Genomic DNA, 12159 nt, shown 5'->3' on the forward strand with positions numbered 1-12159 from the left:
ACCCATAACACATAACTGGGAGTGTGCAGTTCAATTCGCAGCAGAGAGATGCAGCTGCATATATTTGCAAACCTTTTCACTCAGAAGTAGACCCTCTGCTTTCCATGGGAGTTATTCTTAAATAATGGTGCACTGAATTGCAGCCTGGGACTTTGCTTCAAATGGAAAGGAGGATCCCACCCTGGTTTTGAAAAAAAAAGACTTCTGCCAAATGCAGGCATTTGCAAAACGGAACCAGGTTGAATGGAGGAGAATATAAGGTTAACTTTGACTGGAATTTCCCATGAAAGTTACTATAGAAACAAATGAGCTCTGCATTGCTTCTAATGAACCTGCTTTAGAAAGAAACAAAACTTTTCAGAGTTGAAAGGCTCTGCCCTCTGATTTTGAAGGTGAAGTGATAATTTGAGCTTGATTACTTGGCAAATATTTTACCTACTATAGGCGAGTATCTATGGAATTAGGATCTGCCTAACAAAGGGCACAATCCTAACCTTGTGTTAGGCTGGCACAAGTCTCCTGTGCCAGCCCAGGAGAAAAACGATTTTGAAATCGATTGACAGTGAGCCAGTGAGGACAACATACCCAATGTAAATAACCCTAAATAAAATTTTTCTGTATTGAACTATATTTCCAACAATATTTTTACATCTTATCATGATTTCTAACCTATCTCTTGATGACACTAGTATTTGTGTTAGCATTTGATGCTAAACCACACGAAAGGTGCCAATGTATGTACGCACATCTGGGCAGAGTAAGGCCTACTGAACTCATTGGGACTTCTCAAGTGGTAATTTCTCTCTTGCCCTACTTTTCAGTTGAGGCAAGTAAATTAAATTGTGTATGCCTTCATGACCTTTCTCTCCCCTGAAACACCTTTTTATGTACAGTCATGAAATATCTTCGAATGCATATTTAATCAAATATCCAACCTTTAACTATAGATAGCAGCCACTGAGATTTCACTTGGTAAGACAGAAGCATCTGAATGGTTGGATTTTAACTTCCATGAACAATATTTGATCCATACATCTGAAGGCCCATCAAGATTAATCAGCATTTAAAACTAAAATTTTGATGGTGTTCAGTAAAAAGTCAGGTGTCCTTGAGGTAAAAAACTATGGATGACTTTTGGAAGTCAGCAAAGCTGTTACTCAACATTTTTTCAGCATGACTGCAATTCATTGCATTGACTTCAATTCCTTGGATAGACTTTTCTCTGCCAGTCTCATGGGTTTAATTTCCAAGTTCTTAAGACTTAAAAAAAGAAGAAGAAAACACTACAGAAGTAGGTTTATTTACTTTCCTTTTTTAAAGGAATGCCCTTAAGAGTTTACCATCAAGATTCTGTGCTTTGAATCTCATTATATTGGAAAAAGACTACAAGTGTGGGCCTTAGAGATTTACTACAAAACATTAGCTATTCAAAAGTATGGAATATTTAGAGTGTATATAACCATCAGTTCTTTTCATCACTATTTCTTTTCATCTACTTGAGGATATTTTTAGTATATGCTGAGTGTGTTTTAGAGTGGTGGTATTTACTAACGTATTCTCAAAGAAAAGACCGTTCAAGCAATATTGAATTCTAAATTGATTTGACAAGAATGATCAAAATATGAAAATAGGTGATACTGTTTCTGTACTTGCCATTTTAGGAAATTTTGTAGACACTGGAGAATGTGCTTCCTTTGTGTGCCAAGTGCTTTTTCACCATGGTTTCCATAATCAAAATTCCCCTCTGAGAGACTAAGGGCGCAATCCTGTCTTGCACTGGAACAGGCAAGCCAGGAGACTCGTGCTGTATCCAGTGTGAGATAGGGCTGCAAATGGCTCAGGTGAAAGTAAGGGAAAAGTCTTCCCCTTACCCCCAGGTAACGACTGCAGCCCCTATGGGTCTCCTTGGACTAGCACCACCTCTGGAGGTGGCACAAGTCCGAGGAGAGCGGAACGACTTAGAGCTGCTCTGTGCTGCTTGGAAATGGGGGTCAGGATCCAGCATAATTGCTGGATCCCAGCCCCGCCTCCCACACCCAACCCACCCGCTCCTGGGACTGCCCTCCGCCCACCTTTCTCCCGTCCCAACTCTGTCATTGGAGTAGCATTTTTTCAGCATCAGAGGCTTGTCTGTTGTCTAAAATGGGATTTGGATATGGTTCATTAACTCCTCCTTGCCCCTTCTACATCACATCCCAGTCTTTTTGGTCTCTCTGCTGGCAGAGTTGTCCCAGCATCCAAACCATGTCCAAGTTATGTCAGCGAAGTGTTTCTCCAGCATTGTGCTGGCTTCTGTGGTGCATCCATCCATGAGTGTATTTCTGTGCTGATGAGGCATATGTAGAGATAACACTGGTTTATCATGTTGGTTTATCACACGAGCATAGGTGGAGATAGCACTGGATTCTCTGGAATATAGGCCATAAGCTAATGTCCATCACAGCATGGATCTAAGTGGCAATTAATTCTTCTTGTTAGCCTGATTCAGCTGCCAACCATAATCTCTGGATGACTCCACGTTTTGGTAACTTCACACAATTCATTCTCTTATAAATTTCTATCATGTTTGTCATTGCCCCTCCCCTTTCAGAAATGGGGAAAAGGTGTCAATCAGTTTTTAAATTTTCTTTGTCCAAACAGTCTCATGTTTGTGTTATGTATTAAAATCATATTGCACTTTTGGAGACTGATCTAAGTCTGCAAGAAAGCACCTAAACTCAATCTGTAGATTTCAGGAGCTGCAGACCATTTATTATGTCAGAATGCCAGATGCAAGGGAGGGCACCAGGATACAGGTCTCTTGTTATCTGGTGTGCTCCTTGGGGCATTTGGTGGGCCACTGTGAGATACAGGAAGCTGGACTAGATGGGCCTATGGCCTGATCCAGTGGGGCTGTTCTTATTTGGTCTCCTGCAATGTCCCCCTTTTCCTCACCTCCTTTTTGTTTACCATCTGCTTGATTAAGAGGCTTGTAGGACCTAAAAATTTGCTGTTTTGATTTTCTGTAACATTTTATTTGCTCTTAATAGAATCATTTGGATTTTTGACTTTTTTCTTCTAATGGACCAGCATAACCACCTATGAATTTACATTTTTCTAAAAATGTAAGCTAAAAAGCTCTGAGTTGGTTAACATTTTGTCATAAGACAGATGCTTAGGGAATCTTATAGCCTCTGTATTAATGTAGTTGCAGGTGAACAAACAGAAAGCAGTGAATGGGCATAAGGATGTCATATGATGACATAGGGCATGGTTTTAGGGAACACAAAATAGTGACCTTGTAGAAACCAAGCAGTTCTAGATCAGGTTAGTGCCCACCTGACCTGATCTGTGACCACCTGAGATTCCCCCCCCCCAAGTATGCCACCTCTGGTTTGATGATGGAAGGAAGGTGAAAAAGAATATGAATAAGATCACCCAGACTGAATATTTAATATAAAAGATTAGACAGTTTCAGTTTATAGGGCCATCTGCTCCAACATTTCTTACAAGGATTTATGTTGTTGTAGTTCAGTTAATTTTTCCATCTCTTCCAGGGCATCCAGATATTTGACACTGGATCACTGTTCTACAAAGCTTCACTTTGCACTAACCTAATCTCCAGTGAACACCCTCCCACATCCCTCCTTTGAACTTTTTATTGGCCCTAAGCACAAACTCATTCAGACACCTTGCAATTTAAAACTCTATTAAAATCAGGAAAATGAGATCAGTGCCCCTGTGTGTGGTTTTTTTTCTCTTTTACTCAGTCTGTTCCATCAACATGTGTCAAGTCTGTAATAAATTTGCCATGCTGTCAAAAGCTGTCATGCTGTTTTGCTGCACTGAAAATCAGTGAGCAAGGGAAAGATTTATTTTGGAGCCTAAGGGAAAGCCAATAAACTGGAACCACTGCATTCTTAACCTGATCTAAAATTGAAGAGCTTTACTTCCTGGGAGATCCAGGCTTATCTTCAGCACTTGGAAAATTTAAATTGGACAAGTTGGAACAACCTTTGACTAATTGCCTAAGCTGGTTTATTGTCTAAGGGCCCAATCTAGAGCCTGGTGCGCCCTTGTACTGCAAGTGTGCGCTGTTGCACACTTAACTAGATCAGGTTAAGAATATGAGCCTTACTGTTGACTCAGCGCTGGAACTAGCCCAGCGTCAGCCCACTCCGGTACTAAGCCCATGTTGGCCAGCTCCAGTGCTGAGCCCATGTTCTGCCTTCTTGCACTTACCCAGACTGCTGGGCAACGGAGAGGTTAGTGAGGGCATGGGGAAGGCGGGGGAAGGTGTTCTGGGGCGGGGGAAGATAGGGAGGGCAGGGAGGAGGTGTGGTGAGGGAGGGGGCAGGAGGGGATGGGATCAGCAGAGCTCAGCTCCACTGAATCCTGAGCCCTGTGTTGGGCCGCATGGAGGGATAGGCGAAGGGCCAGAGAGATGCCAGACTGGGAAGGAATGCAGCTGGAAGGAGGAGTTTTATGAAAGACTAGAACTATTCCATTGTAAAAATCCCTACAGGGGTTTAGAACAGCCTGCCTATGTAAACCGCCTTGGATTAAAGTCTGAGGAGAAATCTGATGACCAAAGAAAGGCGGTCTATAAATACCTGTATAAATAAATAAATAAATACATACATACATACAGAATTCCTTGTTTCTGTGGCAGCTCAAAAGCCGGGGGAAGGGTGACAAATGTCCCCTTCTCCCAAGGGGCTGTCGTGGGCTGCCTGGTGCATGTTGGATATCACAGTAGCATTTTGGTGCTGTCGCAAGCAGCCTTGCGCACTGGGCAGATCAAGATTGGGATCTAAGATGGCCTTTTTGCTAATTTTTTAGATGGCAGGTGTCTAACATAAATTCTGCACATTGTGATTTGTGGTTCATTACAATCCAGCTATCTAACATGGAATGTGGCAGAGATGGAACTCTTTATATATCTATATTCCCTCAGGGTTAGGATTTATTTTAGTATCTTTAAACTGATCTCCACTGTGTATTCAACACTGAAGTTCTCCAGTGTTTTTTTTTCCTCCAGGAGGAAAAAGCAAAAGCTTCTAGATCATATAGGACCTTTTATTTATTTATTTATTTTGGTAGCACGTATGAAAGAAATTCAATGCACCATAAACTGTTTTTTCCATTGCTTGTTTGATGTTTTTATTTCACAACTGAGCCTGATACATGGAGACTTGTTCATATGAAACATGAAATCAAGCATCACACAGGTGGTTCCTGAGAAAGCTGTGTTCCCTCCCAAAACTGTATCTTCCCAGCATGGTGATCAGAGCATTTGTAGAGGCAACAGCTCATATGAGGAAGCAGTTTTGCAAAATTTTAATACATTGAGATGGGAGTAAATAAAACAAATTCCCAGATGAATAACACTCCACAAAAATTGTTATACGCTGTCTGGAATCCCTGAGTCATTCCTTTAAAGAGAACATGCAAGAAAGATATAATGGTGGTTTGTGAACAAGAAAAGATAGCTAATTGGCAAAACAGGCGAAAAATAGTATGGAGGAAAGATCAGAAAAGAGAAAGGGAAAGTGCTGAAGGCAAAAATAACAAGGAGCTAACTAAAACAATCAGAATAAAATGACAGGAAGGAAGAATGCTAACAGGATCAAGAGCTGATGTAACATAGTGACTGAAAGACTGAGTTTGGAGGTTAGGAAATCATGAGTTGAATCTTACCTCTGCCATGAGCAGACTTAGAGCCCAATCCTATGGGATTTGAGCACCAGTGCCGAGCTCCAGCACCAGTGCCAGGTGTCATAAATGTCCTGCAAAGCACTTTTACAGCACCCAGAGTGGAAGGAACTCTGGTGCCAGCCCAGCACCAGACAGACGCTGCCCAGAGCAAGGGAAGAGCTTTGGGTGGCAGTAAGGTCTTTCAGAGCAGGGGGAGGCATTCCAAGGTAGGGAGGAACAGGACAGGGGTGGGACCGATGGAGCCCTGCTCCACCATATCCTATCATTTGTGTCGTGCTGGAAAGCTGACATAGAGGTTCTCAAGTCTGCACTGGCAAAATAGCCAGTGCAGACTTGAGAAGCCCCATTGTGGGGTCTGTTGCTTTCCGCAGGGGAAGGCGATGAAAGTCCCTTTCCCCCCGAGGAGACATTTGGCAACCTCAGCGATGCTACTGGATATGGATTGCCAGGGATAGGATTGGGCTGTCCAGCTGCAATCCTATAGACACTTTTCTGTGAGTAAGCCCCATTGAATACAATGGGATTTCTGAGTAGACATGCATTGGATTGTGCTGTAGATTGTCCTAAGCAAGCCACTATGCCTCAGCCTTAGGTCTCCAGCTGCGAAGTGGGGGCAAGTAATACCTTGCAGGTTTATTGTAAGAATATTAACAAGATTACATCTGAAGCACTTGGAAAGCTCAAAAATACTATGCAAATGCTGCTATTGTTATACTGTTTTAGAAATGACCACAAGAATGAATGAAAAGAAATGCAAAAGGGCATTCCTTCACATGAGGTGTATATGTTTTAAGTGGAATACAGGTACAGCCTATTTATCCACAGATTTTTTTTATCTGCGGATTTGTCTCAATGAGAATGGGGTGGGGTACTGAATGTCACACACACCTTTGCCTCCTTTGCCCTTCGCTGGATCTGTTTCCAGGCAGCCCAGAACACTGCAAAAAGGCTCTGCCTCATCCAGGCAGGGAATAGCCCTGGAGCCCCGGAAGAGGTTCCCCTTGCAAAGGAACAGTAACATTCCTGGAGCCTCTGAGCCAGCAAAGAGGCTGAAGAAGGGAAAGGGGGGCGGAAAACCTCTGTAGCCAGAACATGTGCAGCGAGGTGGAGGTGGAGCGCTCTCTCACACTCACACAGGGGCCAGTGCCGTACCAGCAGAGGGGATTGCTTTAAAAGAGGAGGGATTGCTTTAAAGAACCCAGGGAGTGTTTGCCAAATCCCCCCCCCCCCATGGTGCAGGCTATCACAAAGACTTCCCACCAAGCAAAGCATTCGATTTACAGCCCAATCCTCTCCACACTTTCCTGGGAGTAAGCCCCATTGACTGGAATGGGGCTTACTTCAGAGTAGAAACGCATAGGGCTGGTCTCTTAAAAGATCAGCATCCCACCTGCTAAAGAAGCCAGGCAGCTGGCAACGGGGAGGGCTCAGGAGTGGGAGGCAGGAGGGGATTGCTTTAAAAAAACCCAGGGAGTGTTTGCCAAATTCACCCCCCCCCCATGATGCAGCCTCTTGGGAAGCCTTGGAGAGGCAAGTGACAGTGAGCAGAGACCAGGACTTGTCCCAGAATGCTCCAGGGCAGAGGAGTTTCCATGATGGTGGTTGGGAGGGTTGCAGCAGCAGCAGCAGCAGCAGCAGCAGCAGCTGCTGCTGCTGTGAGGAGGAGGAGGAGGAGGAGGAGAAGAAGAAGAACAAGAACAAGAACAAGAACAAGAACAAGAACCTGCAGCGCTGTTGGGAGGCCGACTGGGACACAGAGGCTTCCCAAGCAAGCTCACCATTCCAACTGTGAAAGAAGCAGGCCAGCTGGCAACAGGAGGGCTGAGTACGGAGGGGAGGGAATGGAGAACAGCTGCCTTAGTTTCCTTCCAACCGGAAGTGTCAGGCTGCAGCCTATTTGCTCGATGGACTCTAACTCGATGGGCTCAGCACAACGTGTTTTTTGTTAATCGTGTGGAGTCACTGAACGGAACTAACGTGGATAAATAGGTTCTACCTGTATTTTTTTTAAGTGCTTTAACATTCTCAAAACAGTTTATGCTTCTTTGTGGGCTGTGTGGGTTTCCTAGCCCAGTTAGTAACGCTGTAGCTTTGTGCTGTTGTTGTTTTTTTAGGGAACTCCTGCTGTCCATGGCTCTTGGGCAGGTTCTGTCCTTGCTCATCTGTGGTATTGGCCTGACCAGCAAATATTTGTCAGATGACTTCCATGCCAACACTCCAGTTTTTCAGAGCTTCCTGAACTACATTCTCCTATTTTTGGTCTACACTACAACGTTAGCTGTTAGACAAGGTAAGTGGCATCATCTGGATGTAGAGTAATTAATGTACAGACCACTGGACATTGGGACATGTCCTTTTCCTTTTACAGGGAATAATTTTTTCCACTGGATCACATTAAAGCAGTGCTCAAACTGGTGGGTTATGACCCACCAGCTTGTGTAAAGGTTCCCCTGCTCCCTTAAGGGGCAGGGGTAGAGGCAGTGACACAATCCCCAGGATCATGTTGCTAAGGGGGGAGAAGAGGGGGTGCTTTCATTTACTTTCACTTAGTTAGGGTTGCAAAGCACTTCTTGTTTGCAAACACAACCAGGATGTGCTTTGTGATAGCTTTTTCTGAAGATTCCAAGCCCTGGGGAGCTCTGTGGAGGGTTGCTCAGAACTGCCTGCACCTCCTCGGGCTTCAACAGCCCTAACTAAGTGAAAGTGAAAGCACCCCCCTTCGCCCCCCCCCTTAGCAACACAGTCCTGGGGATCATGTTGCTGTCTTTGCCCCTCTGCTGCAAAGACTTATTTAGGCAGTAAATTTCCCTAAAAGTTTGAGAACCAATACATTAAAGCAGTGGTTCTCACACATTTAGCACCCGTACCCACTTTTTAGAATGAGAATCTGTCGTGGCCCACTGGAAGTGATGTCATGACCAGAAGTGACATGATCAAGCAGGAAAATTCTTAACAATCCTAGGCTGTAATCCTACCCACACTTACCCAGGAGTAAGTTCCATTTACTATTATTGTTAAAAGAATGTGTATAATAACTTGTTAAAAGTACAGGTCTGTAGCATCTCCCCAAATGCACTTGCCATGGTAGCATCAAGTCTAATATATTAAAAATAAAATATTGAAATGAATGGGGACCCACCTGAAATTGGTTTGCGATCCACCTAGTGGGTCCCGACCCACAGCTTGAGAAACACTGCATTAAAGCATGTTCTTTCCCCCGTCTTTTTTAAATTTGAATTTACACTATGTTAATTCTGGGAGAGTTGGATCTTGAGGGTGCAATCCTAACCCCTTATGCCAGTGCTTTCCAGCACTGGCATAGTGGTGCCAATGGGACGTGTGCTGCATCCTGCAGTTGGGTGTCACTCATGGGGGCTTCCTCAAAGTAAGGGAATGTTTGTTCCTTTACCTCAGAGCTGCATTGCCCTTATGTCAGTGCTAGAAAGCACTGACATAAGGGGTTAGGATTGCATCCTGAAATTATATATCTAGTCACAAGGTAAACAAGTGCGTAAGAGGAAGAAGTGGCACTGGAGGCAAGTCAAAAAGGTTTCCAAAAATTTGTGAACTCTTTCAGCCTCTGAAATGAGAATTGCATTCCAATCCTTGAGCTGAAGCAGCTCTTCATTCTTAGAGAGTGTCAATTAGACCATTGGTGTGTAATCTCTTCAGAAAAAAATGGTGTCCTTGGACCGACACATACTTGAAAGAGCAAATAGAAATTTTGGTTTTTGCTTAACTTGGGTATGTTTGCAACTTCTGCCCTTTCCTCCTGTCACTTTAAGAGGATTCTTTTATGAGGTTCCTTTCAAAGCCCTTTTTAGACAACCTAATTATTAAATAAGTGAACAAATACACAGTCTGTCTCCAATCTAAAAAGCTTTATTTATTTCATTTAGTAAATATATATATGTATATATGTATATCCCACCTCTGCCCCCCCCCCCAAAGCAAGAGGTGAGTAAGGGAAGGACATTCAGATGTATGAATTAAATAGTTGTTCAGAGAGGGCAAGCTATGAGGTTTTAATATATTTGTTATATTTATATCTCACTTTTACATGGAGCTCTCAGGGGTCTCCCATCCAGATTGCTAAGAAGGTCTACACCCATTTAACTTCAGTAAAGCGGTATCATCTGATGTTCTCAAACTATTCACTGGGCCCCTGGGAGTTGGTTTTACTGCCCATAGGCTTATCACCTTATTGTTGTTATCACTGTGTTGGCCTCTTCCTTCTTTTTGGTTTTAACATCTCCAAGTGATTTGGCAACATTCCTGCTGCTAACTTTTTTTTTAAAGTGCATCACAGTCTAATGGAGGAGACTGTCCATCATGTCATATATAGTAAGTTACCCACCCCCTATGAAACGCTTGTGATTAAAAGGACACTGCTATGCTCCACTGCAGGGAGGCTACTAAATGAAGAGTTATGTTTGACTATTAAACCTTTGTCTAGCTAGCAAAGAATTGTCTTGGAGACTGAAAATATTATCTCTTCTTTTAAAAGAGAGGCTGTTCCAGCAGCTTTTTTTTCCTCCAAAACTCAGTTTGGGTTGCCAGGACTATTCCAGGTTTGCACAGCTATTTCAGGTTGCCCTTGAGCTGAGTGTTGCCTTCTCCACACACATTTGTTGCACGCCTGGTGGAATTCCAAACCCCCTTATTTTGTGAATTCTTTTGAAAGCATTTCCATCACAATCAGCAATAGGAGAATTTCTGCATTGAGGCTCTCCCATTTTAGGCAAGTAACTTGAAAGTGTAAAAGTAGTGTGCCTGGGTGCCACTGATCACAGTACACAGTGTGTGTGTGTGTGGGGGGGGAATAGAGTCAAAATAGAAGAGGTGATAAAGATTTGGCATGGCAAGACGTCATCTGAAGGTGAATCTTTTCCTTAAAGAAAACTTATGGGAGCAGACCTAACAGTTGTTCCTGAGATGAGGAAATAATGATTGGCACTAACTGCAAAGACTAGTAGGCTCTAGCCGAGTGATTTTCAGCCAGTGTGCAGGGGCACATTGGTGCTCTGTAATTGGTCCGCAGGTGTGCCGCAGGAGTTTGGGGGAGAATCATTTATTAATAGGGCAGTTGCGGGTTATTAGCCCCCCACCAGCATGCAGTGTGCCCTTGCTGATTGTCAAAAACTCATTGTGTGCTTTGACAATTTTAATGCCCTGTCAATGTGCCATGAGATGGAAAAGGATGAAAATAACTGCTCTAGCCCTTGAAAGTTTATGCTGAAATAACTTTGCCAGTTTGTGTTGTGCCACAAGCCTACCATTCTGAAAATTGCAACAAGTTGGGGCGCAACCCTACCCTGCACTGGAATAGGCAAGCCAAGAGGCTTGCGCTGTATCCAGTGCAGGATAGGGGCCCAAAGCGGCTCAGCCAGAGGCAAGGGGAAACTTTTTCCCTTAACTCTAGGTAAGGCACCCTTGCCCCTATGAGTCTCCTCGGACTTGCACCATCTGCTGAGGTGGCACAAGTTCGAGGACAGCAGAGCAGATTGAAGCTGCTTCGAACTCCCCGGGAATGGGGGTTGTGATCCAGCATAAGTGCTGGATCCCAGACCTGCCTCCCACTCCCCACCCACCTGCCCCTGGGGCTGCCCACTGCCTGCCCTCCCCCCGCCCAGGAATGCCTCCCTCCTGCCTCCTCCTTGTCTCCTCCCCGCCTACCCCAGAGTCTTGTGTTGGCTCCCCTGGGCTGACACAAGGCTTACTGCAGAAGCTGTCTTGGAGACTGGATTCAGCCTCCATGTGCCGGCGCAGCTTACTCTTGAGTTGGTGCAAACGTGCTTTACAGCAGTGAACAGCAGGATTGCGCCCTTAGTAAATTATGTGAATTTGGTATCCTGTGAAAAGTTTGCTATGTTCTTCGCAGAGAAGGTAGATGAATTCTTATCTTTCTTGGACTATCTCTATGGATAGCTGTCCTGAGAAACTGTCAGCGCAATCCTATCTTGTGCTTGAACAGGCAAGCCAGGAGGCTTAAGTCCTAGCCCCGCCTCCCACTCCCCACCTGCCCCTGGGACCGCTGTTTCCCCACCCCAGAACACCTCCTTCCCTGCCCACCCCAGAGCCTTGTATCAGCCAAGCTTGGTCGACACAAGACTCCTCAGAAGATTCGGCACGGAGGCTGGATGCAGCATCCATGGGCCGGTGCGTCTCTGCACACAAGCCAAGGTGACTCTAGAGGAGGTGCAAACGTGCCTTATGGCATGTTTGTGACCCTCCTGGGCCAGCTCAAGGGACTTGCGCTGACCCAAGGGCGAGCTAGGATTCTGTATTTCCTGTATTTCCCTGTCTCATTATGGTGTGGTTGCTGTTGAAGAGATGCAGTTGCATGTGGTGGTTCTTTATTTTTAGCTCCTGTTTTTTCTTCTTCTTCTTGAAATCCACATTTATTTATTTTATTTATTTATTCGATTTATATTCTGCTTTTCCCCCCAAAGGGCACCCAAG

General features: G+C 44.5%; 1 protein-coding gene across 1 annotated transcript in view; it reads left to right on the plus strand.

The window, feature by feature from the left end:
* The window catches only part of SLC35F1 (solute carrier family 35 member F1), a 257867-nt gene that overhangs the window by 120917 nt on the left and 124791 nt on the right, over positions 1-12159 (plus strand). The window contains exon 2 of the mRNA XM_066613772.1: positions 7812-7987. Within this exon, the coding sequence (XP_066469869.1) occupies positions 7812-7987 (176 nt within the window). The remainder of the gene's footprint in view (positions 1-7811; positions 7988-12159) is intronic.

The sequence above is a fragment of the Tiliqua scincoides genome, chromosome 1 (genome assembly GCF_035046505.1).
Source record: "Tiliqua scincoides isolate rTilSci1 chromosome 1, rTilSci1.hap2, whole genome shotgun sequence".
Classification (NCBI taxonomy): domain Eukaryota; kingdom Metazoa; phylum Chordata; class Lepidosauria; order Squamata; family Scincidae; genus Tiliqua; species Tiliqua scincoides.